The sequence below is a fragment of the Ochotona princeps genome, chromosome 22 (assembly GCF_030435755.1).
Source record: "Ochotona princeps isolate mOchPri1 chromosome 22, mOchPri1.hap1, whole genome shotgun sequence".
In the NCBI taxonomy this organism is placed as follows: domain Eukaryota; kingdom Metazoa; phylum Chordata; class Mammalia; order Lagomorpha; family Ochotonidae; genus Ochotona; species Ochotona princeps.
Window position 1 is genome coordinate 21,037,970 of NC_080853.1, and position 26,823 is coordinate 21,064,792.

Genomic DNA, 26,823 nt, shown 5'->3' on the forward strand with positions numbered 1-26,823 from the left:
AATACCCTTGCAACACTCTTCCCCACATCAGGCTCTTTAAGGCATCTTTAATGACCATCCGCCATCCTCGGGTACCAACGTAGTCTGACAGCAAGGAGCAGCCCCCATAGATATAGAAGGGAAAAATAAAAAAAACTGAAACATATGTCCCACCACCTTCTTCCATACCTGATCCTCCCCACCCTAATCAGAAGCCCATTTGGTATGCATCACTCTCAACTATGTAAACAATATTTAAAAGAAAATGAAAACTTTTTAACACCCCCCAAAATTGTTTTATTATAATTTTCACAGATACATGGGGACATAAGAAGGAACCATTATCAGGGTACAGAAAGAGAGCAAGGGTTCAGCAGGCAAAAGGTGGGATGTGAAGAGGTGGAATTCAGTCTGCAGTGACAAAAGCCCAAAGATAATGGCTCCTGCCAAAGCTTTTAGAATGCAGTTTTCTCATTTGCTGTGGACATGACCATAAAACAATTTCCCACCAGGCTTTCTCTCTGCTACCTTGCTAGCAACCAGCCTGTTGGGAATATGTTTGGGGAAAGAAAAAAAAGAAGGACGAAGAAGGAAAAACAAAAGCTCTGAGATAGGAACCAGCATTGACAAGTGCAGAATCTTGATGGCAACTCTGGCAACTTTGAGAATAGCAAGAAATCGCAGTAGTGTCAGCAGGAGAGTCCATCTAAGTTTGTTTGTTTGTTCGTCTTTAAGATGCTGTTCTTAAAGAAAGAATCATCATAAGCAACCATACCAAGTGTTAGAGAGGATGTGGAGTACCTGGAACTCTTGTGTACAAAAAGGGAATATAAAATGACAGAGCTTTCTTGAAAAACCAGTTTGGCAGTTGTGTTTGAAGCCAGAAATATCTTTATCAGCCAGCCCTGCAGTCCCGCACCAAAGTGTTTGCCCAAATGGAATATAAACACATGTTCACACTGGAGGTAAAGGTTTGGAACAGCTTTCTACATAATCGTCAGAAAACTGGACATAATCCAGATGCCTCTTGACCAGTGAAGGGATAAAGAAGCCATGAGCATTTATTTCATAGGATTCTACCCAGCAAAGGAAGGAACAAAATACAGAAACGCAGCAATATAGATGAATCACAGGGGAATAATGCGAGTCAAAGAAGGCAGACACCAAAGAGCACCTGCTGCCTTATTCTATTTATATTATAGTTAGTCAAGCCGCACGACATGGATAGAAAATAGAGTAACATTTGCCAGGGGCCGGGGGTGGAGGGAAAGAGTTGACTGCAAAGGGTCTCAAGGGAATGTTTTGGGCAACAGAACCATTCAACATCTCAATTATGAAGGTAGGGATGGGGCTATGTGTGCTTGTCAAAATTCACCGATCTGTACAGGAAAAACATGAAATGTGATTGTATGTCAATTACACCTTTTGAAAAGAAGACACTTTAGGTTCAATTAGAGGAGCTCTTCAAATAAGAGATGAGGTGTTGGTACCCATACTGAGGTGTGGCAATAAGGGTAAAGGAGTGGGCAAATCACAGAGCTATTTAGGTGGAGAGTGTGACATGCAAAATGTCACAAGGCATAAGGCTGGCACCTTGGAGGTTCATCCTCCATGGCTCCTTTTTGTCATTTATAGGAGCCATTGGAATACACAACTTTCAGATATGTGTGTGTGTGTATGTGGTTCTTACCCATTACAGCATACTTGCAGAGTCACAACAGGAAGGAGACAGGAATCAGGTGCATGGCCAGAGAGGCCCTTAAGAACCTGGTAGAACAAAAATGGACCAGAGGGCCCCACAGGACAGCCCGGAATCAAGACACACTTAAGGTGCGAATAAGGTCTCAGGAGATGGCTATAGAGGACTCCCCATTCAGCCCCTCCTCTGCCCCTGGAAATAAGTCAAGCTAGCAATGGTAGTTTCCTCTGCCAGGTTTCTCTGGAGCTGTTGCTTCCTTATCTCTGTTTATGTTTTCCTATTATCTATGGCTTTGAGCCCAGCGTTTGGAAGCTCAGAAGAGAGCTACAATTGTGGGTTAAATCTCAGGTCTAAACACTTCCTTGGCAGACATGCTCCCCAGCTCCTGGAGACAAAGTGCAAATCCAGTGCTGGGAGACGTACAAGGGCATTGTAAGACCTGAGTCATCATCTCTCTCTGACCCATGGCTCCAGGTGACTGACTGTTCACTCACTGTACCTTCTTTGGCAAACGCACCAGCTGCTTTCTAAAGAATTAAACAATCAGGGTCTTGTACTCAACGGCTTTCATTGTACCCATCTAATCCTTAAACATTATTTTAAAAATTCAACAAAAGGGATAGACAGAACACAATACATAGGTTAGAAAATGAGGAAGAAGGAGAACAGGAGGAGGCTAGGTACAAGGGTAGGAATACAGACCCATACACGACTACCAGACTGATCTGTTTTAGCCACAGGGATAGACTCATCTCCAAGCTTGTTTAAAAAAAAATATTTTTATTGGAAAGGGAGATTTATGGAGAGAAGCAGAAATGGAGAGAAAGACTGGCTCACTTCCCAAATGGCTACAACGGCCAGAGATGAGCCAATCTGAAGCCAGGATCCTCCTCTGGGTTTCCCATGCAGGTGCAGGGTCCCAAGGTCTCGAGCCATCCTCTACTGCTTTCCCAGATCACAAGCAGAGAACTGGATTGGAAGTGGAGTAGTCAGGAGACGAACTGGTGCCCATGTAGGATCCTGGTACTTGCAATGTGAGGATTTAGCCCTTGAGCCATAGTGCCAGACCCGTTTCCAAGCTTTTTTAACAGCCAAAGCCAAGAGGTCATCAAATCACTAGATCAACACTATTCAACAGAAATTTCTGCAAAGGAGGAAAATGCCATCTATCTGTTCCTTCCTAACATGGCAGCCTCTGCCCACATGTAGGTGCTGAGAACTCAAAATATGGCTAGCATGGCCAAGGGCTGGAATTTTCCATTTTTACTAACTCTTAATGAATGTCACTAGGAATAATCATATGAGCCTTGGAGACTGCTGCATTGGACACTGAGGTGTTAGATAATTCACAACGTCTGCTCACTATAGCAGTTACACATTTATTGCCTTTCACCCTCTCTTGGCTGACCTGGGACAGTGGAGATGGGCCTCATAACCATGTCTGCATAGCGTGGAGCTTCACCACTGCGGGCATAAGAGAGACATTGGAGGAGGAAGGCGATTCTCTTTCTGTTTCCCCCATTACGCAGCAGTTCCTATCATGACTTATGGTTTCTGCAGCACCCAGCTCTAGAACGTGAGTGACTTCTCCAGCATCCAGCTCCTGGAAGGCAGGTACCAGGGCCTGCAGGGAGGGCTCCAGCCAGCAGTCCCTAAAAGCAAGCTGGTGCCCCTAGAACCTCTGCGGAGTGGGATGCTCCAGGAGAGCTCCCTGCCTATAAAGAGCTTCCCCTTGGGCAGTGAGTATATCAGCAAGGCCCACAAATGGTATCTCCACAGGCATGGCTATTACAGGGACTCCAGAATGCAAATTGCTGCAGTACTTTCCCATCCCTTCCTGCCAACCCAGTATAGTACTGCACAGCCACTTTCCTACTGGCCAGCGAGCCACAATCTTGTACTGTGCAACAAGCCTAATCACAGCCCTGAGCCTGGGGACCCTTCCTTGGGCACTGTGTCACAGTTCTAAGTCCTCCTCATTTATGTTCTCTATTCCTGTATCCTGTGCAGTTCTTTATTTCTTACTAACCCATCCTTTGTTGCTCCAGTCTTCTCTTATACTCATTTTTATATTAAACTTTCTTTGTTCAGATAAATTACTGTGTGGTGTTTCTCTCTTGACTGGCTCCACAAGAATCGTCTCAGCAGATAGACCTGTAAGAATGAGATTTTTAGCATTGGTTGGATTGTATCCTGGGGCTTGAGCAAAGTAATGAGCTCCTTGCCAATGGGAAATGGGCTGCTAGCAACCTTTTGCATGCAGTGCCAAGTAAACAAACTGTTAGCTGTGGTTGACTGTGCTGAAAAGCCAACTGAAGCAAGTGCCTAAGGAGTCCAGGAGGATGCTTCACTTGACTCTTAAGGCAATAATGATGCCTACAGTGGTTGTAGGGTGAGATAGATTCTTTTGAGTGCATGTGAATGATTATCGAAAGACAATGCCAAGCTCAGTTCAAACCAGGCAAGTTCAAAGACTATTTTCTTTAGCTATATGACTGATGTTGCTGAATATCACACAATCTAATTGTGTGGGTTGCTGAACGATGATGCCCATTGGGTTCACAGCCTTACTGTGTCACTCATTTGTGAATGTTGACTAGAGAAAAATGGAATCATAAAATAGGAGATAGGGACAGCTGGTTGAACCCAGATAGACTGAAAACCTTGAGTCCCCAGATCACTGTGGGTTTCTCTTCCCAGTGGATGTGGCTCCAGTGTAGTGAAATATGAATGTTCTCTGCTTGAAAACCATGTGCTAATCTCATCCACAGCAAATGCCTTTGAAATAGGCTGGTCCTTTCTCTCAAGGCCCACCATGACACTGCCTATTGCCCCTAGAATCATAAGTAGAATTAGATTCCAGCATGTTCCAGGCACGTATTAGGGCCTTGGATGAAATAGCCTACATATAGAAAGAATCCCAAACTTTTTTTCTAATAGAAACCTAGCAAATGCGTGTCTGTGAATGTGAAAAGTATTAATCAAGAAGAGTGTGTGAAAACAACCCTGCAAATCCACTGACACAAGTGAACCGACTGGAGACTGGATTCAATATGAAATCCCACATGGCTGGAGATGTCGTTAACTTCTTATTTGGTGGCCACACTTGGTCTCAACACTGCAGATGCCAGAATTCCCTGGAATAACAGGGAGGAAGGTCAAAGGCTCATGGAGATCAATGTATGAAAGCTGCCCTGGGAGGTGGAGCCTAACTGATGCTCTCGGCCTGCCTGGCCGACACCAAAAGGGAACCCACATGAGTGAACCACCTTGTTTAGATGCAGGTGCTAACTCCTGGAGATCACGAGGCGGAAAAGGCAAGAGGACATGAGACAGGGTCTGCAGGGTCTGTGGTGCAGCGTTTTCCTTCTCTGTGAAATGGGGAGGTGAATTCCTACTCCATGGGCTTTCCCATCACAATCTCCAGGGGCTGCCAACCCTCACTTTGAGGCTCAGAGGTGCAGTCAAATAGAGGAGATGCTTTAGGGAGGGGTCCTGATGCACGATGAGTCATCATGGCGAGCAAGCACATCCCCTTTCCCTATTGACTGTAATTACCACCTGCCCACGCTGCAGCCTCGCTCTGTGCTCGGTGTTACCCACACCCCAGATTCAGGTACTGTCCATCTTCTACAGAACACAAAACAGAGGCTTCACTAACTTTCACCAGGCCCCCAAGCACATGCAACCACATCAGCCTGACCCCAAGTCCCAGCCTCCCCAACGCACCAAGCATGCCCTGTTTGATTTCCACCACACTGCCCAGCTATGCTTATTTCAGAGTTCAGGTGCCAGGTGCCTCAATCAGCATCTTCCCTAGTCAGATACAACCCAGATTAGCTCTGCAAGAAGCAGCTGTCAGGGGCTCGCATGTCTTCTCTTATTTCTTTTCCTTAATTGGTGTCCCCCAAGACAGTTCATGTGGGTGGGAACACGGCTCCTTTCCACCCGCCTGAGGCTTTGGCCTCCTCAGCCCACACATGCCCCACAGGCATCTTGTGACACCACCTTTTGAGGAATTAATTTTGGCATCCTGAGCACCACTCTTGGGAGCATTTATTTTGAAGGAGACCTACAAAGACAAGTGGCATGGCAAGGGTCTTGATTCTGTCATCCTGGTTCACTCAAGCCCAAAGAAAATGGCTAGAATGTCCCCTTTCTGTCTTGGGACTCCCAAGCTGTGACTACTAACCTTTCTCTCCAGCGTTTCTAGACACTGCGTACATGTTTAGAGCCATCATGAACTCAGCCCTGAGTTGTGCACTGTGGTTGTAAGTACAACAGACATTGTGCCAACTCCCTACTCATTGCTGTATGTAGCAGGACTGTGGTTTATGGACTTGCTCCAGTTGAAGGGAGGGATCCTGGCATTTGTAGATCTCTGCATGGTATCCATTTTCCTTTCCTTTGAGCACCCAGCAAGACTACAACTCCCAGGTTCTCTTGTGTTGAGTGTGGCCACGTGACTAAGCTCCAAGGGCATGCTGGCAAACATTGAACAGCTGGGTCACCAGCAGGGACAGAGGCAACTTGTAGTGGCAATCACTGATTTCCATGATATGAGTATTCCCAGCATGGCTGGATTCAAGGTACTGATGTGATTTCCCTGAAAGAGTTGAGAACAGATGTGCAATGGTTGCTGTAAGGCCATTATTTAACTTTGCTTGAACCCCCCCACTTACTCATCTGTAAAATGGGGTTGTAAATTAAAATTTTTTCTCATAGAGAGCTGTTGAGAGGATCCAGTGTGATCAAATGGTTCCTAAAGTCCCTCCCCATGTCAGATGTGATGTTCCAGCTACCAGGGTTGTGTCAGCTGCAGAGAACACCCTTGTTTAAAGTTCTAAGCTTTCCATGGTAGCTTCCATACAGCAATATAAGGGCCAGTTCATCTTGGCTGTGTCTGGATAACACTGAAGGGAATTTCCAGCTGCAGTGTGTGGGACTGGCCAAAGGCTAACTTTAGACCTGCATTACAACTTGGCCTCCGCTACTGTTCAAGGCTGTCCCTATGCCCTCTCTGCTGCATGAGTTGAGCCGAATAGCCTTCCTTTATAAGTGTCCTGCACCCTTACCTGCAACAGCAGGGAAAGCGCCCGGCTCTGTGTCTGGTGTGCAGTCTGCATGCTCTAGAGTTGTGGACTTCTGTATGTGTGTCAGGAAAGAATATTTTACAAGAACTACTTGAAGTAGATGAACTATAACTACAAAATTCTTGCCACTCTTTTCATTCAAGAGGAGGGATGTGTGCTTCCCCCCCCATGAATCTAGACTGAGCTGTGACTGCTCAACTAGCAAACACAAGAGTAAACTTGTGCCCAATCTTTAGGGGAATGGAAGCTTCCACATTCTTCAAGTAGCTTCTGTTCTCAGTCCAGGTACTGACTGCCCCAAGTGCCTAGTCTCAGACAGAGATGGAAAAGTTCTTGCTCCCCCAAGCATACCCTGATCTAGTGGATGATAAAGGGGGAATGGAAAAGGGGATAATTCCTACTTGTCATTTCATTTCAGTGGACGAGAATCAAAACCTCCCCCTCCAGAGACCCTTGAGCCAAGTACCTGCTCTGTATACCCCAATATCCCTGCTTCCTTCCTGGAGCTGTTCAGGGAGTGGATGCAATGACTCCTTGTTATCCATGGGAGATTGGCTCTAGGATCCCCTGCAGATATTAAGATCTGCAGATGCTCAAGTCCTTTATATTAAATGTTGTGTTTGCATAAAGCACTCACACATTCTCCTGTCTCCTTTAAATCACTTCTAGACTACTGATAATGCCTAACCCAATTAAATCTGTGTAAACAGTTGTCATACTATTTTGTCTAAGAATAATGACAAGGAGAAAAAAACACTATCCGTGTTCAGGACAGGTGCAATATTTGTTTTTGAATACTGTTGATCTCTGGTTGGCTAACTGCAGACATGGAAAGCTGGCTGTCATATTCTGAGGGTTGTACTTCAGAATGAGAAGAACATAAGCTGTAGCTGTAGGTAAGCTCCCTATACCTTATGGTCTCATCTGGCAAATGGACACGATAATCCCTACATCATAAAGCCATTCTGAGGACTTAGTGAGGGAATGAGTGTCTAAGATGGGGCAAATGAGCAACTGACAAACCAGAACCATTTTGGAAGTGGCACATTATCAACTGCTTCAGAAACACTTCCTTTGCCCTCTCCACCTCCCCATCCTGCCAGGCTGTGAGTGGGCAGAGGACAGAAGACTTTAAATAGCCAATAGAAGTGTGACTTTCTAAGATTGGATGCTATATAAATTTAGTATGATCTCAACCATGTGAAACGACAGGGCCTGGAAGGAACTGTGCCTAAAATGCTCTTAGATAATGAGATTATGGGTAATTTTTCTACTGCTTCTTTTTTGTAATGTGCCCCTGTATCTTAACAGTCTTATATGTTACCTTCATAATGAAAACATACACAGGGCAGCCTACAGCATCAGCCTCCCATGTGGGCACCAGTTTGAGTCCCGCCTGTTTCACTTAAGAACCAGCTCTCTGCTAGTGTGCCTGGGAAAGCAGTGGAAGAAAGCCCATGTCCTTGGGCTGCTGCATCCATGTGGGAAACTGGCTTTGGACCAGCCCAGCTCTGGTCACTGAGGCTATTTTAGGAGTGAATCAGCAGATGGAAGATTCTTTCTGTTTTTCTCTCTTCCCCTTTCTCTTTCCCCTTACCCCTCTGCTTTTCAAATACATGAATAAATCTTAAAAAAAAAACATACACAGATAATGGATAAATATATAACAGCATGCCTCCCACCTACATCCACACAGGTTTATCTTTTTCCAGGCTAGGCTTTCTACAGGATATTGCTATCATAGCTTGAACCAAACATCCTTTGTGCTGAAGCAAACCTCCTGTTGCTGGATACTTAGCCCTTCTGCCCCTTGCCTACCTGCGTGCCACAGCTCACCCCAGTGCCAACCAAGAACACCCCCACATGATGTAGAAAAACGTTCTTATGTCTCAGACGTGCCTTTAGGGGTGAAATATCAGAATGTTTGTGATTTAAACAGCTACAGAAAAAATTAGCACAAACGAAACAATTATGCCTCTAACCCCCTACATAACTGAGAAATCTAGGCGATGGTGATGTATTTGTTCTATTATTCATTTTACCTTTTTTGTTAGACATTTTTCACAATAGAAAGCTGGGTGGAAAAATGCCTCACCTATTTTCAGAGGCTCCCTATTGGTGTGACCATCAGTGGAAAAGCTGTCCCTTTGTTTCATTTCACAGATGTTGAGTTTGATTATCAGCTTGAAACCCCTACAGGGCTTCAAATATTTCCTCTTCTGCTCCTCTTTCCCCAAACATCTGGGTGCAGAAGAAATGTCCTAGTGGCCACAGGAAGAGGTGAACCTCTCCCCTTGTGCTGTCCTTAGGGTCTCTGATGGTTTTAAATGATGCTCCTTGCCCTGCCTAGTCAGTGGAATCCAAGGGCATCAGCTACTAATGTCCCCAGCCATGGAAACTTACACTCTGTTCTTGCTGGGCTGGCTCAGGGCCACCACCCTCCTAGATGGCCAAGTCCAGCAGTCACCTCTGCCCCCCACATCCCATCCTCCTTAGGCTCCCTGTTTTTATGCCTCTCAGAGCTCTCACCATCCTCACTGAGGGCACAAAGCAATTCCTGGATCTCTTCAGTGCCAGGCAACCCCAAGACGATTCCTAATACTGGTGACAAAAATGGGGCATGATAAGATGGAGTTACAGGCACAGCCTCTCACTTGTGTGGCATCTTACAGTCTTCATATGCACTCCCCTTTCAGCAACCAACTCTTTCTGGGTGCCTACCTGGTGCCAGGCACTACACTGAGGATCTGGGCCCCCCTAAACCAATACACAGACATACCAGGTACCTGTTGATGTGGAAAGGGTGAAGGAGGCACGCTGCAGCTACACAGGTGAACACCAGGCTGCTGCTGCAGAGAACACAGTGAACTAACAGATGTTGGTAAAGAAATGGTTTCTATGAAAACGCAAGCTTCAGACCAATAGTTTGGGCATGACCTCTTTTCTATGGAAACAAAAACAGTACAATAATGAGAACTGAAATGAACACATTTCTCTGTCCATATATTAAACAATACTGGGACCAAGTACCGAAAGCATGGATAGCTACTCTAGGGAATGTCAATTCTTGGAGGGTAAGATTAAACCCACCGAGATAAGTAGCTAGCTCACCAAGGCCCACTTCAAGGGCTCCTGCCTGGTTGCCTCCTAACCAAAGCAATTTTATCACCATCTCTGCCTAATCCCAACCAGTTACCTGCCTGGCATATAATCCACCTTAAAATCACCGAGTGATTTTAAACTTCATTTCATTTTCTCATTGAGAGATACTATTAAGACATTTTTTGAGTGTTGGTTTCCCTAGTGACAATAAACTTGTTATTGTTGAGCTTTGCTGGATCAACAGTTTTCCCTGTGGTCTTTTAGGGCTTCTGTGATCAATGATGCTAACGGATGTGCTCAGCACTACTAAGCAAGGTGTTTTACACACTAACCCTGCTATGTGAGATGTTTAGTACCATTGTTGCCATTGTACAGATGAAAGCATTGGGATTAGAATTCGAGCAACTCACCAAATATCACATAGAGAATATGTGATAGGGAACACATCAGACCCCACAGTCTGACTCAGGGACCCCATTAGAGCCTTGCTCTGACCTCTGCTCTAAGTATTGTGGCATGTAACAAATAATCCCAAATCTCAGTAACCTGAAAACAACATTTATTTGGATCACAAACAGGTAGTTTATTGGAAACAGCTTGTGTTTGCTTCACATACTGTCAGCCATGGTGCTTGACACAGGGTGCTAGAATTCTCTGGAAGCTCATTCAGCATGCTGTCAGTAGGGATTCCAGTGGGGTAGTCAGCCAGAACACGTGCATGTGACCCCCACCATGAGATCTAGGAACTCTTGACCATGTGGTAGCTGGGTTCCCATGATGAGCACCTTAGGTCAGGAATTTTCGGAGTCCAAGTGGTCTTTCACGACCTTGCCTTGACCATCACACAACACTGCCTGTGCCGTATCCTGTGAGTCAAGGCAATCCCCAAATCTCTGATTCCAGGTTCTGGGGGATAGGAAGCAGATAATCTTGCAATGAGGATGCCGACCACCCCTTCTTTCTTTTTCTGTATCCATGTCTGCCTCTCTTGGCCCTGCTTTGTGCACCAGGAGAATCATTTTTGCATGTCCCTCACCCAGGCTCCTTTACCTTCTGGCCACTGCTTGGATTTGGCCAGTGGAGCACTGGTGGGAAACTGGAGAGCGACAGAAGAGAGAGGTTGGAGTATTCATTCTCTTAACCCCTGTCACTGGTTCTCTTAATGGCTGCAGTTCTCTGTGGCCCACAGTTCCTGCTGGGCAGGCTGTCTTCCCAGCTGTAGGTCTAACAGTCATGCTGGCTTCATCTTGATCCTTTTGGTGCAAGAGTGAAAATGCCTGTTTTTAGGGTTAGGTCCTGGGAGGTTTCAGCGCCCCATGTTGTTCTTTCAGCCTGTCACTCTTACACTTCTCGATTTTTGCCTGTTCAATGCAGAAGAATGCCAGAAGACACCAGCCCGTCCTTTTCAAAAGGAAGGATTGTGTGTGCAGATATGAGTGATGTTTATGAAAAGTGCACAAGAGTATCACTGCTCACTGAGCTGCCCTGAAGGTCCATGGAATTTATACCCAGGTTTAAAAGTGTGCCACCAAATAGGAGCCAGATCCTTACTCACTGTCCCTCTGTCATCCTCAGACAGCAGCTACAATGATCAGGCATCACATGTCTTCAGACACATGTCTTGGGGGCCCACACCGTGGCATAGCAGTGAAGCTTGCACCACCAGTTCATAATTGAATTTCTGAGCCAGGCTAAGTTGCTCTACTTCCCATCCAGCTTCCTGATAATGCACCTGAGAAGGAGCTGATGTTGGCTTCTGTAATCCACATGGGAGAGTCTGATGGAACGCCTGGTTCCTGGCTTCAGTCTAGCCTAGCCCTTGCTGTTGCAGTCATTTAGGGAGTCAACCAGCAGATGGTCAGTTTTATCTCTCACACTCTACCCTTCAAATAAATAAATAAATAAGCCTTAAAAAGAAAAAAGGAGGGCATGGTGCAATGATTCAACAGCTAAATTCTCACCTTGCCAGTGGCAGGATCTCATATGGGCATCAGTTCATGTCCCAGCTGCTTCCCTCCCATCCAGCTCCCAGTTTGTGGCCTAGGAAAGCAGAGGAGGATGGCTCAAAGCCTTCAGACTCTGCATCATTGTGGGAGACCCAGAAGAAGCTCCTGGCTTCAGATAGGCTCAGCTCCAATCACTGAGGCCCTTTGGAGAGTAACCAGTAGATGAAAGACCTTTGTCTCTCCTTCTCTGTAAATCTGATATGCCTTTCAAATGAAAACAAATAAATCTTAAAAATAAAAGAAAAGGGCCAGGCACAGTAGCCTAGTGACTGAAATCCTTGCTTTGCATGTGCCAGGATCCTGTATGTGTTTCCCTTTCAGTTCCCTGCTTGTGGCCTGGGAAAGCATTCAAAGATGGCCCAAAGCCTTGGGATCCTGCACCTGTGTGGGAGACCCGGAATGGGTCAGACCTGGCCTTTGTGGCCACTTGGGGAGTGAATCAACAGACATATTTTTTTTCACTGTCTGTCCTCCTCTCTGTATATCTGACTTTTCAATAAAAATAAATAAATCTTTAGTAAAAAAAAATTTAAAAAAAAAGAAGAAAGGAAATAAACTAGAAGAGACCCTCCCTTCCTGTGTCTCTAAAAAGTAAGGACACATCTCTCTGAACTCTGACCCTTACCAGAGATACCTCATAAATGTCCTATCAGCCACAAATACATCACATGTCCTGTTCCACGCCAATCCATGGCAAGGACAAGGAGCCATCATGATCAGTTTATCTTTTCCCTTGACCATGGGTGGGAAATATCAATACTGGAGTAGGCCATGCTTGTGGGTGAGAGGCTATGTGGAAAAGATCTCTGTATCTTCTGTCCAAATTTTCTATGAACCAAAAAATAAAAAAGCAAGTCTTAAAGATAAGTCTATTTAGAAAACCCTATTGTGATGGGATGCAAAAGGCTTAACATCCCTTCCAGATCACCAGATGATTGGTAAACACCTGTCTTACTTAGCAGTAATGTAGTCTCTCTTCCTGTCAGCCACATCCAGGATACACAACCCCTCTACTGTCACTCAGTCACTTTCTAAATGTCTTTTCTGGGCTGGCACCATGGCATATTAGGCTAAGTCTCTGTCTGTGGCACTGTCATCCTATATAGGAACCAGGTTCGGATCCCAGCTACTCTACTTCTGGTACTGCAGGCAAGCCAATGTAACATCTCCCCCTGTCTGTCCTCTCTGTACCTCTGCCTTTCAAATAAAATAAACAAATGGGGTAAAAAACAAAACTTAAATAAATAAAGTCTTTTTAAATTTATTCCATTAAGGTAATGTATACTGGCCCATGACCTATAGCTATCATTTTGGATTAGAGAGAAAAAAAGGGGAATATGATTGCAGCCTCATGACCGTATGCTGATTGCTGCACATCAAGGCAACACACCCCAATTCCAGGCAGAGAGAATGGGGAAGGAAATAAGCAGGGTCTTTCCCACACAGGCTTCCACTGCTGGTCCCCAGGCAGACACGCTGGAGTCTGAAGAGGATGTATCTGACCCAGTTCCTTTGTTTCTACATTTCTCCATGGAAGTCCGATCTATTGATGCCACTTGATGTATCATGAAAAACATTTTTCCCAAGATACATTTTTTAATTCTGTTGAGTTTTAGAGACATACATATAAAAATATTTACCTCTGCAAACATTTACACCAAAATGACATTGTTACTGAGGGACACAAATACTCTACCTAAAGTTTAAGCATTAGAAACCAAAAGCGATTCTTGCTGTTGAGAAGCTAAACAGGTGAACACTCTGTGGGATGTTTCTGAGTAGCATGGCAGCTTTTCCTCACCTGCAGCTCTACCTCATCTTCGGCAACAGTTGGGTAGTATGCAGGCCATTGTGTGACTATCATAACTTACGCACCTTGTTCTCTACTGGGGGACATTGAGAATGTTTCCAATTTTTCAAAAATATAAACAAGGCTGCAATGAACATCTTTACACAAATATCCTCATCCATTTGTCCAATTACTTCTTTGTGATAGATGAAATCTTTGACATGAAATGGCTGGGCTGAAGGTTCTGGAAACTTAAAATTTTGATATATATTGCAAATGGCCCTCCAGAAAGGTTGTACCAAACTCCACTGCTCTTTTGTGATGGGAACAATGAACATGTATCACAGTGGCACCCAGCCCATTTAGAAGAAGAGGACGATGGATGGCTCTGCTAATGTAGCCTTTGGAATCAGAGAGCTTCATAATTCAGACACCAATTACATTTGGAAATGAGATTAGCACATGGAATCTTCCCATTCATCTCTCCAGGAGTTTCAAGGTTCCATACTTGGGCAGATGAAACAATATAAAACAAAGCCAGTGCAATGAAGTCAGCATGGACTCAGAACATTTACCTTGATAAATGCATCCCTTTCGGGCCCGGCGGCGTGGTCTAGTGGCTAAAGTCCTTGCCTTGAAAGCCCCGGGATCCCATATGGGCGCCGGTTCTAATCCCGGCAGCTCCACTTCCCATCCAGCTCCCTGCTTGTGGCCTGGGAAAGCAGTGGAGGACGGCCCAATGCATTGGGACTCTGCACCCACGTGGGAGACCCGGAGGAGGTTCCAGGTTCCCGGCTTCAGATCGGCGCGCACTGGCCCATTGCGGCTCACTTGGGGAGTGAATCATCGGACGGAAGATCTTCCTCTCTGTCTCTCCTCCTCTGTGTATATCTGGCTGTAATAAAATGAATAAATCTTGAAAAAAAAATAAATAAATGCATCCTTTCAGGACCAACTTTTAGGACAGCTTGCTTAGCTCTGACTCGAAGGCGCATCACTACCAGACTCCATCATCAACTTTTCTCTGCCACTGAGCCTTCTCCCCATACCACTAAGGCTGACCTTACGGGCCCCCTTCCAAAGTAGGGAATGATGTCCTGCCCAAAGCATGTTCTTGAGAATGGAGCCCCACAACCCAACAGAATAGGAAGTCATTTACATCTGTCCAGTGGGTATCACCTTTGTGCCCAGAGCTGCAGACAACAATGGAGCTTTGTTTATTAATTTATTATTTGAAAAACAGGTTTTACAGAAAAGGAAAGATTTTCCATCTGCTGATTCACTCTCCAAATGGCCGCAAGGGCCAGAGCTGAGCTGATCTGAATCCAGGAGCCAGGAACTTATCTGGATCTCCCACGTGGGTGTAGGGTCTCAGGGACTCAGGCCATCTTCTACTGCTTTTCCAGGCAGGAAGCTGGATGGGGAGTGGAACAGCTGGGACATGGACTGGTATGCATATGGGAAGCTGACATTCAAAGGTGGGCCACGGTGCTGGCCTTGGTCTTCTTTAGTTGAAAGTCGTCAGTGAGATGCATTTTTGCCTTTCAACTTGATGTGGCTATGTGCTTCATCTTCAATATCAGCATGTCCCTTCTGAAAATGAGCTCCCATTAGCATATCACTGATCTCTTTGGGACTTTGTCCTCATAAACTTTTCATAAAGCATCAAAGATTGTGCTTTTTTTTTTTCTCCACCCAGGCTTCACCATAAATACGATGTTTTTTCTTTGCTTCAATTTAAATTTTAGCCAAATTCATGTTGCTGTGATACAGGCTTTAAAAAAAACATGTTTTATCCTTTTTAAAGCCTCAAGCAAGATCCTGTTCAGATATGTCACAACAAGTCAGCATGAGCTTTTATTAGTGCAAAACATTTTAAAATCCAGGCACAATTTTTTTCATAATATGTATTTCCCATGAACTTTTGGAAGATCTTTTATAATATTGGAAGCAACAGTGATTGACAATGCCCGCCAAATGAATATCAAATTCCAAACTACAAATACAGAAAGCCAGGAGAACATCAAATAGGATAAATGCCAAAACTCAAAAACCACTCAAAAATGACACCTCTGAATATCATAGCCAAACTTCAGAAAATCAAAGATAAATAAATACATAAAACCTTGAAAGAAGCCACTGGCAGAAAACAGTTTACCTGGAGTAGAGCAAAGAACATGACCTCTGGCTTCTCTTCAGAAACCATGCATGCAAGAGACCAGAAGCAAATATTTCAACTATGAAGAGAAAAAAAGTCACCAACTTAAAATTATGTCCTCTGTGAAATTACCCTTTAAAGTGAATGAGAAAGATTTTTCTCAAACAGAAATTGCAGTCGGTCTGTTGCCAGCAGACTGGCCTTGCAAGAATCGTTGAAAAGAATTTTTTGAGAGAAAAGGAAAATGGAAAGGTTAGAGTACAATAATGAGAGGAAGCCCTGGACTAAGGACAAGCGAGAACAAAGCAAAAACTTTCCATTTTTCTTATTCTTAATTGATACCAGTTGGTTCAAAATCAAAACAGCAATAATGTATTTAATCATGCATGCTTCAGTGCCTCTGTGTGTGTGTGTGTGTGTATGTGTGTACACAGATGAGGATACTTGTGTATAAGGGAAATGAATAATGAATAATAGCAATGACAAAAGGAGTGGGAGGACAGAAGTAGGAATATTTTATTGTATCTTTTGTTGCTACCAGATACACTACCTATGAAGTAGTGTAGTGTTACATGACAATGAGCTTCTATTTGTATACACATTATGTATATAACATTTCACGTATAATTTTGAAATCTCTGCATAGTTTTTTTCATAAGATGCATCTATGTAAATTTTTGAAGACTCTCTAACATGCTTAGATTTCAGAATTTTTCACACCAAAATACACATCTTTCTAATTCTGGTTTCCAATTAACTTTTTTGACACCCACATATATCTATATTGGTATACAACACCCACATACACATATATTTATGGCAAATTCTAGGGCAACCACCAGAATACATATGCATTATGTATAATTAAAAATGCATCTTATACACAGGAGTCACCCCTGTTCTTCACAGAACATGTGAACCTCAAAAGAAATCTGAAAACATGAGTAGTATCAAGTCCTATCTATGCTATGGCTTTCCCAATAGATACATATCTATGATGATAGTTAACTCATAATTTAGGCATGACATGACATTAACAACAGGGATAAGTGTTTGGCACAGTGGTTAGGAAGCTGTTCAGGACATGCACCTTCCATGCCAAAGATGCTGCGTTTGAAGCCTGGCTCTGCTTGAGCTTTTAGCTTCCTGCTAATGTGCACCCTGGGAGGCAGCAAATGATGGCTCAGTTGCTTGGGTTCCTTGCTACCCACAAGGGATCTCTGGATGGAGTTTCAGGCTCCTGGCTTCAGTCAGGGCTAGTCCTAGATGTTACAGGAATCCAGGGGAGCAAATCAGCAGACAGAAGATACCTATCTACACGTGTCTCTGTCTTTTTGGTTTTCAAATAAAATGATGATGAATACAAGAAAATTAGAAAGTTCTTTATAAAAGAAATGAATAGAGCTGGAGTTGTGGTTCAGCTGGTTAAACTACCACCTGCAAACCAGTGTTCCGTATGGGCATAAATTTGAGTCCTAGCTGCTCCATTTCCCATCCAGCTCCTTGCTAATGTGCCTGAGAAAGCAACAAAAGATGGCTCAAGTGCTTGGATCCCTGCACCATGTAGGACTGGAAAATGCTCCTGACTCCTGGGCTAGCCTCAGCCAATGAGGGCATTTGGGGAGTAAATTATTGGATGGAAGATCTCTCTCTCTCATACACACATACTCTCCCTCCCCTCCTTCCAATTCTTTTTTTAAATAAGTAAGTCCAAAAAGAATTAATTAACAACAATGTGATAAAATTAAAACATTATAGTAATATACTGTAATAATATATATTTCTCTCTGGGTATGTTCCTGCACTACACTTGCCTTTGCCTTGTGATAATCTGAGATGACGTATCCCACACACGTGGCAGGATGCAGTGGAGAGTGATTAGCATGACGCTGTTGCTGCCTTTCTGATGCTCCCTCAGAGGCAGGACCATGGAGTCACAAAGATGCTGCCGGGCTGCAGGTAACAAAGAGAGGCTACCAATAATGCAGGGCAACCACTGTGTGTGTGTGTGTGTGTGTGTGTGTGTGTGTGTGTGCGTGTGTGTGTGTGTGTGGAAAGAGAGAGAGACAGTGAGAGAGAGAGAGCGAGAGAGAGAGAGAGAGAGAAGTTCTGGGATGAACACTGAAAAAAAGTGGGGAAAAAAAGAGGTATCACTGGTATTCTAAGGAAGGAGAGAAAAAGAAAACATACAAAATCTTCCCTTAAAATTCTAAGGGCAGCAGGTTAAACTGCCACTTAAAACAAATGAGTGCTGGTTCAAGTCCCAGCTGCTCTGTTTTTGATCCAGCTTCCTGTTAACATATTTGGAAAGCAGCAGAAAATGCAAAAGTGCTTGGGTCCCTGCCACTTGCCTGGGAGACCTAGATGAAGTTCTCATTCGTGGCTTCCAACTGGCCCATGTGGATAGAAGATTCTGTGTGTGTGTGTGTGTGTGTGTGTGTGTGTGTCTTTCTCTCTCCCTCTTTGTGTGTCTCTTTCAAATAAATAAAATGAAATTAAGATTTATGTGGACCAGTGCAATGGCTCAATTGGCTAACCCTATCCCTTCAAGTACTGGTACCCATATGGGTGTCAGTTCATGTCCCAGCTGTTCCACTTCCCATCCAGCTCCCTGCTTGTGGCCTGGGAAAGCAGTAGAGGACAGCCCAAAGCCTTGGGATCCTGCACCACCATGGGAGACCCAGAGGAGGTTCCTGGCATCTGGCTTCAGATTGACTCAGCTTTGGTTGTTGCAGCCACTTGGGGAGTAAACCAGAGGATGGAAAATCCTTCTCTCTGTCTCTGTAGGTCTGCCTTTCCAATGAAAAAATAAATAAATCTTACTCCCAAAGGAAGATTTATGTATTTATTTCTTTGAATAGAGGAGGAGAGAGAGAACAGGATAACACCAATCAAAAAAAAGCTGAAGCATCTATATTAATATCAGACAGAAAAGTAAACAAACAAAAAATACTAGCCAGAGCAGATTTTTCTGTAGGGAAAATGACCAGGAAGAAAGAAGGGCAGCATGTGACATAAAAGGGGCCAATTCTCCATAACAATCCATAACATATATGCACTTAACAAAATTTCAAAACGCATACAGCAAAAACTGATAGGAATACAAGATAAAATAAATGGAACTATCATTTTTATCTGGAGACTGCAATATGCCACTATCACAAATGGACAAACCCAGCACGCAGAAAATCAGTAAGGACAGAGCTGGACTGAGCGGCACCATGTATCAACTAGATATGATTAGCATCTATAGACCACATCATCCTACAAGAGAATACACATTCTTCTCAATCTCAGATGGAACATTCACCAGTAATAGGGCCAGCACTGGGCCCAGCACGTTAAATGCCTGCCTGCAACACTGGCATATCCGAGCAGAGGCTGAGTTCAAGTGCAAATGCTCTCCTTCTGACCCAGGTACCTGCTTATTTAACTGGGAAAGCAGCAGACAACAATCTGAGTGTGTGGGTCCCTGCTACTCACGGGTGACACCCAGATGGAATTCCTGGCTCCTAGCTTTGGCCTGGCCCATCCCAGGTTGATGCAGCTGCTTGGGGAGTGATCCAGCAGATGGAAGAACTCTCTCGTTCTCTCTCTCTGTAATTATACACTTCAAACAAATAAAATAATTTTTCTAAAAAGAAAGAGAAAAAGAGGGGACTTGGTGCAATGGCTTAGTGTCTAAATCCTCACCTTGCATGCACCAGGATTCCATCTTGTCACCGGTTTGTATCCTGGCTGCTCTGCTTCCCATCTAGCATCCTCCTTGTGGCTTGGGAAAGCAGTTGAGGATGGTCCAAAGTCTTGGGACCCTGAAACTGCTACTGGCTCCTGGTTTTAGATGGGCTCAGCTCTAGTTATTGTGGCTACTTGGGGAGTGAACCAGCGGTTGGAGGGTGTTTCTGTCTCTCCTTTTCTCTGTAAATTGATCTGTCTTTTCAATAAAAATAAGTAAATCCTTTTCTTTTTCTTGGTCTCTGGGAAAAGACCTTTAATGAATGGAGTGCTGTTGTCAACAATGCCATCAATCCTTATTATGTGAAAGCATCACTTTGTTTCCAGACAACATTTCTCCTGCTGGCAACAGTAAACATCCTACTGACTTCTAGTCGGGTGACAGTCACCCAGTGCTCGCCCATGGGGACTTTGGTGACTAAGCATGGACTCAGTCTAATGCCCTTCCCTAAGGATGTATAGGAGCAGAGATGAAGAGAGGGTATTCAAAATGAAGGGGTGGGGAGTGTGTGAGGCTGGGGACTCTGTTCAGCAGGCACCCACCTGGCATCCCTGCGACCCAGGCTCAGAACTTGAGGGGAATGACCGGCCAGTACTTGGACAGCTTCCTGTCACAGTATTTGTCAAAGCTCAGCTGCACAGCCACCTCCATGGCTTGGATCTTGGCGGCAGCCTCCCCGTACAGCAGTTTCATCTCGGCCTGATGCCGCTTGCCAGGCCTTTCCACTGGGGGCTCTACTGGCCGGTGCGAGTAGTAGAGGTCATGGTCAGCATTCACATAGTCATCCAGGTGCTGCATCCAGCTGCTGTTGCCGCTGTCTTGCCGCTATCGTTCTGCTCTGTGCTGATCAGTCGTTACAAAGCACTGGCGCAGCTCCTGGGTGATTTCCATATTGCTCAGGTCACATTCTACCTCCCTGTCTGACTCAGTCTCACCCTCTTCCTCCTCCTCTTCCCACGCTTTGTTCTTCTCCTTAGGAGGCCTGGCTCCTACTGCTGTCATAAGGAAGTTGCCTGTAACTTGTAAAATGTGGATCACTGCAGTGGAAGTCCTGCGAGGCCATTCAATGGTCATAGGAGAACTGCGGGTACCCAGCCTCCCCAGTAAGCACTTTGGGGCTGAACTCCAGGAGCAAAGTACCACAGAGAGCTGAAATAGGACCACACTGCCTTCCTGTAGGCATTCTGGTGGCTTCGCATCCAAACCATTGCCTGATGATAATGTCGCCAGTATATTGCATATACTGGGTGAGAATACCACGAACTAGGAGCTTTTGATGCTGACACCTCTGCCATCATCTCTGATTGTCAAAGTCCAAATAAGTGCAGAGCCTCGTGGGCGCGCTGCTTCAAATCCCAGGCGCTGAGTGAGCAGGGGCTCTGTTTTTCAGTGGGGAGACCAAAGGGGAAACGAAGAGGAGATAGTTGCTGGGACGACTCAAAAATAAGTAAATCTTAAATTTAAGAAAAGGCAGGGGGAGGAAAAACAGAAATACCTAAAATCAACAGGAGAGGACATCACCACAGAACTCTTGAACATTAAAAGAACAGTAAACGAACAATGTAGATAACATCATGCCCACAGGTTTGATAAATTTAGATAAAGTGGACCAGTTCCTCAGGAAACACAATCTGTCAAGAGGAAACAGATAATGAGAATATCGACTAAAGGAATGCAATCAATAACTAAGCTCAGATGAGTTCTACCTAACATTTAGAGGAGAAATATTCTGACTTGCTATCATCTCCTTCAGAAGCTAGAAACTAGAGAACACTTCCCAGCTCATCCTAAGAGCCCAGAATTATCCTATTAAAAAAAAAGACATTTCTCCCCAAAAGTAAACAAAAACTATAGCTCAGAATCACTCATGAACAAAAATCCAAAAATCCTTGACAGAATATTAGCCAGTCAAGTCTAAGAACACAGTTAACTCCAATACTTTATGGTGAAAAACTACAAGCTTTCTGGTCACATCAACAACCAAGCAAGACTATTCCCCTCACCTCTCCTTTCCAACATTATACTGAAATTCATACCTAAGCAGTAAGACAAGAAATGAAATAAAATGCACACAGACTGGGAAGAAAGAAATAAGAATGGTCCTTGTACATAGATGATATGATTGCTCATACAAAAAAAAAAAGAACTGCAAAACAAACACACAAAAAATACAAAACATCCTGAAATGGAATAATTACACAAGAGTGCCGAATACAAGGTTCATACACAGAAAGTCTCACTTGCCTATATACCAGCAATAGACAAGTGTAATCTGAAATTAAAAACACAATGTCACTTACAGTAGCAACACAAAAAATGAAGTACTGAGGTATATATCTGAGATAGAAAGATATATGGTGGTTAAAAAAAATAAAAGATAAAACAGCAGAGAGAAGCAGGGTAGCAGCAGGAGGTGATGCTCTCAGTGTCCATTACAACCACTCAGCCACAGGGCACTGGCCAGTTGTTCTTACTGCTTGGGCCCTTCCTCAGGGATCTGCTCAGCCCACGCAGATGTGAGGGCCAGAAGACTGCAACATCACAGTAACTGGGGCCAACTCAATGGATAAAGGCTGGAATAATGCTCTTTGCTTCTCAAAGGTCCCCAAAAGGAGTAGAGCCTCCATTTCCTTAAGACTACACCGTTTGTAGACTTTTCCTCCTTCTCTCTATAATTCCCCTTAGTTTGCCATAATGTGATTTCTCAATATGCCACCTGCCTCCTGGGGTTCTTATTTGAGGCACTGACCCTTGCTCCTGGGATCCTGGAATCTGCCTTGGCACCATGGCCACCCCTGCAATGGGAACACGGGTCTCCTGGGACTGTTACCCCTTTCAGCCAGCCTTCCACACATCCTTACTTCCTGGGTAACTTACTTTTTCTTTGAGGTGTGGGTGAGGGTACCTGATTGAGCTCCAGGCACGTGTCCACTCACAGCTCCAGAATCTTGCATACTGTGTGTTTCCCATTAAGAATCATAAGTATCTCCAGACACAGTCAAAGGCCCTGAGTAAGCAATGTCTGTTTTGCGTATCATACGGACTGCGACTGGGCCCATCTGGACGCTCCGCACTCCCATCCTGACAGATCCCAGCATCTGGTACTGAATTCTAAGATTGAAATGTTGCCTTGACCCTGATTTTCCTTTGCAAAGTTCAAGTTCAATTTCCCCAGTGTTCAGAAGAGCCTCAGTGAGCCCAGCTCTAGTAGGTAGCCTAAGCTCAGAGGCACAGAGTGTTTTAATAATTACCCCGTCTTTCCCTTGTTCTTTTCCAGCCAGTTCACTCTGCCTTCTGCTGAGTTCTGAAGTGTAATTCAAAGGTCTGAACTGATTCACTCCTATCCAGTCCAGCTCTCCGCCCAATTAGCCAGTGCTTTGTCCTGAGACTGGGAAGGCAGAAGCTGCTGGGATGTTCCTGTTCAGCTCTCCAGCTAGGCTGCTGGGAGGAGGTGAGCATCTTCATCCAGAGGCAGCAGACCCAGCTTTGTAAAGGGCATGGGGAGAGTGCATGGTGGTGGGGTGGGAATGGGAGGGTAGCAAGGGAAACACCCCAGAATCCCTGAACCCAAACAGGAGACTGGGGTCCAGGGAGGACCTCCTGGAAAACTGGATATTCATCTTCCAGATGAATCTGGAAGAAAGAGGAGGAATTACCTCCACGTATGAGGAAAAAGGTGCCTGCAAGTGCAGGCCAGAAGGGGTCGAGGGAAAAATACTTCAAGACAAGTCCAAGAGCCCCAGTCAGCTGTTCAGTACTTCTTAGGGAACTGCAGGGCACTTCGAGGATGCCCTAAGAATCTGACACATCCTGCCTAGAAGCAATCCCACGCAAGTCCACCCACAGCAGCCACCACCCCCTGCCTAGACTGAGAGTGCATTCTGTAAGCCCACCTTGATTGGCACACACATGAACCATCCAAAGCGCTGCTTCTCCAGATTCCTCTGCTTGATCTCTTACCTCTTTATTCCAGAGGGCAATGGTGATGGGAAGGAAGCATTACGTACAAGGAGAGGGTTTGGTAGCTGAAGCGCTTCATGGCAGGTCTGGGTGGAGGGTTCATCAAATTTTTCATGGAGAAGCCCCAGGAGTCGTGACTACAGGTCTTGCCTCTGGGCTGGTTCAACGTCTTCATGATCTGCTCCATTGCCTGTGAACACAGAGGACCATGGCTAAGCCTTGATGTGAACACTCCAGAGCTGGAGTAGCCTGGGAAGCCATCACTCAGGGCAAAGCCTTTGATTAACTATGCTAGCTCAATCTCCCGCCCTTCTGCTTTGCTGTCACTCTGGTCACTAAATCTAGAACACTCTGACTCAAGTTTCCCAGGGATTAAATCCCCTGGTGGTGTCTTAGGGTGGGGCTGATGGCCTAGGGCAAAACCATCATGTGACAAACACTCTCAATCAACCCCAGTGCTTTTTTTTTTTTTTAATTCTTTAAATCTTTTTTTTTTTTAAGATTTATTTTATTTTTATTACAAAGTCAGATATACTGAGAGGAGGAGAGATAGAGAGGAAGTGGAGCCGCCGGGATTAGAACCAGCAGCCATATGGGATCAAGGCGAAGACCTTAGCCACTAGGCCACGCTGCCGAGCCCCCCAGTGCTTTTGACACTGTGCTTTCCACGCCACCACCTTTTGCCCGTTCCCAAGGCATTCTGGCCATTCTGGGGTAAACTGGATGTTCTTTGATAGATGACTCCATTCTAGCAACGTACTTGAGCTTTCTCCTCCCAGCCATCCTAGTTCTGGTCTTTGTGTGTAGTGTTTCCAAGTTAGTACTGTCATTGGTTTTGTCAAAGACAGAAAGGTTGTATCCACAACACATCCTCCTTGTTGCCAGGAGTGGATTTAATACCAAGAGAAGAGGACAGAAGCAAGACTTGGGCATCCTTGAATGCAGGGGCCTTCAAAAAGTTCAGGAAAAAAAAAGTTATAAAATACTTCAATTGTTTATGAACTTTTTGAGTCCCTCTTGTACACATAATCCTACTGAACTCTACACTTCAAAATGGTTATGCTGATTCATTTTATATTTTTAAAATCATGATGAAAGGTTAGACAGGGGTGAGCACTTGGCCTAGTGGGAGCAGTACTGAAGGTGGGAACCTCACATTCTCTACCAGAAAAGTAGGGTTTGTGTCCCAGATTCAGTCCTAGTTCCAGATTCCTTCTAATGCACACTGAAAGCAGCACTGGATAGCCTAAATGTTTAGCTCCCTGCCATCCATGCCAGAGACCCAGATTGAGTTTTCCTGGCTGTTGCTGGAATTTGGGATGTGAATCAGTGGGTGAGAGCTGTCCTTGTCTGTGGCTGTTTTTCTCTGACTCTTAAAAAACACAAATGGGGTATGGAGGGAGGGGCAAAAACCCCCACAAACAATACATACATAAATCCTAAACAAATCTTTAAGGGTCTATGAGTTTTGAAAAGCAAACTCAACAAACCCCTTCCTTTTAAACCTAATCAGATTGAGAATGTGACCATTTTCATTCTTTCCACACAATATGTGGAAATCAAAGCAAAAACCAGGGAGAGGGGTACTTTCCCGTGTGGTTCCTGCAGCAGAAGCACTGGACATCACTTGGAAACCTACTGGAAAATCCAATTCTACCCCAAACTCACTAAGTCAGAAGCTGTCAGACTGGGATCCAGCAACCTGTGTTTTCAGACGCCTTCTGGGATTCAAGATTGAGTGTTGGCATTGTGACAGTTGAGAACAGCTTGGGTTTGTGAACCACTCATGTTGACAAGATGGGGAGGAGACTGAGAAAGAAGACCTGCATGGCCTGAGCATCAAAGGGGAAGTCCTAACTGCATGCCCTGGAGAAAGGCAAAGGAAACCAGGGCAGGAAGAAAGGTAACCTCCATCCACTCCCAGCCGACCTGAGCAAAGTGCTGTGCCTGCCAGCTTACACACTTATCTCATGTGACCAACACAATTTCCATGACAAGAAATCACTATAGCCTCTGGTTTACACAAAAGAAAAACTGAGTTGGAAACAGGCATTTATTTAGCCTGTTAAGATGCCCACCTCCCACATCAGAGTGCTGGGGAGGGGGGGGGGTTCAATTCCTGGCTCCAACTCCTAACTCCAGCCTTCCCTGTGTAAACAGATGCTGGAGGCAATGAAGATGGCTCAGGTAGCTGGGTTTCTACTACCCACATGCGAAACCTGAACTGAGGTCTCAACCCTGGGCTCTGGTACTCTCAATGAGGAGTTTGGGGGCTGAACTAGCAGATGGAAGCTCACTCTCTTCTCATTCAAAGAAAATCCAAAAAGAAAGCAAAACTGAGGCTTAGGGAAAGTAGGTACACAAGTAATGAAGAAGGATTTCAACCAAGATCTGCCCGATTCCTTACTCCTTTTTTCCACAGCCCTTTAAAAATTAGCCTCACTAGCTATGGAAGACCAGAGAAAAGAAAATTTCTGCTTGATAGAACCCTATTCACCCTCCAAAGTAGGACTCATGCTGCCACTTCTGGGAAGTCTTCCAGGAATACCTAACTCAAATTTAATCTTCCCATAGCACTTTGCACATACTGTAGAATTTCTCACATCTTTATTCCCAGGATTCCTCAAAAATAACTGGTAATTGTCTTGTCCTGGTTTCTTCTACTGGAGCTGAATATCACAGACTGAGTAATTTATAAAGAAAAAAATTTTATTTAGCTCATAGTTCAAAAGCCCAAGTACATGGAGCCGGCATCAGCCCAGTGTCTGGCAAGGGGCCTCTTGCCATATCATACTGCAGCATGGGACTTGGTCAGATTGAACCTGTGGGAAGGGATATCCACAGTGCAACCAAGCCACTCCTCAACCAATAATCCACTAATTAATCCCACAATCCACTAATCCATGGATGGATAAGTCCATTCATAAAGGTGGAGCCTACACTATTCAATCACATACCTCTAATCCACCTCTCAAATATCACTCACATAGAAAATCTGTGGACTACATGTCCCAGGTATGGAATTTGGGGGCTACACTCAAGCCATGGCAACACCAATCAACAAATTTAAACCCCAACCTAGGCTCATACCTGACACACAAGATTAACTGGAAATGGACCAAGGTCTAGAACACAATACAAAACAATGAAACCTTCAGGAAAATGTCAGCTAGAATTCCTAGACTTGACATCAAAAATTCCTAGAGTTGACATCAAAACGTGATCCAGATAAGAAAGTGGATAATGTGGATCAAAGTGAAAATCTTTGGCTCTGACAAAGATGCTGTGAAGAGGACAGTAA

At 44.7% G+C, this 26,823-nt stretch overlaps 1 protein-coding gene, 1 long non-coding RNA gene and 1 other non-coding gene across 3 annotated transcripts in view; 1 reads left to right on the forward strand and 2 right to left on the reverse strand.

The window, feature by feature from the left end:
• The window catches only part of LOC131482948 (uncharacterized), a 64,078-nt gene that overhangs the window by 22,108 nt on the left and 15,147 nt on the right, over positions 1-26,823 (reverse strand). Inside the window, exon 2 of the long non-coding RNA XR_009247415.1 lies at positions 23,523-23,712. This is a non-coding gene — a long non-coding RNA (uncharacterized LOC131482948). The remainder of the gene's footprint in view (positions 1-23,522; positions 23,713-26,823) is intronic.
• On the forward strand, positions 417-538 carry LOC118760191 (small nucleolar RNA SNORA32). The gene has a single exon (XR_004996634.1). It is a non-coding gene; the product is annotated as a small nucleolar RNA SNORA32 (small nucleolar RNA).
• On the reverse strand, positions 19,961-20,857 carry LOC101520340 (gem-associated protein 8). Its single transcript, XM_012927133.3, is given in 3 exon segments — positions 19,961-20,507; positions 20,509-20,665; positions 20,667-20,857. Coding segments are annotated over 3 exon segments (729 nt in total). The 3' UTR covers positions 19,961-20,126.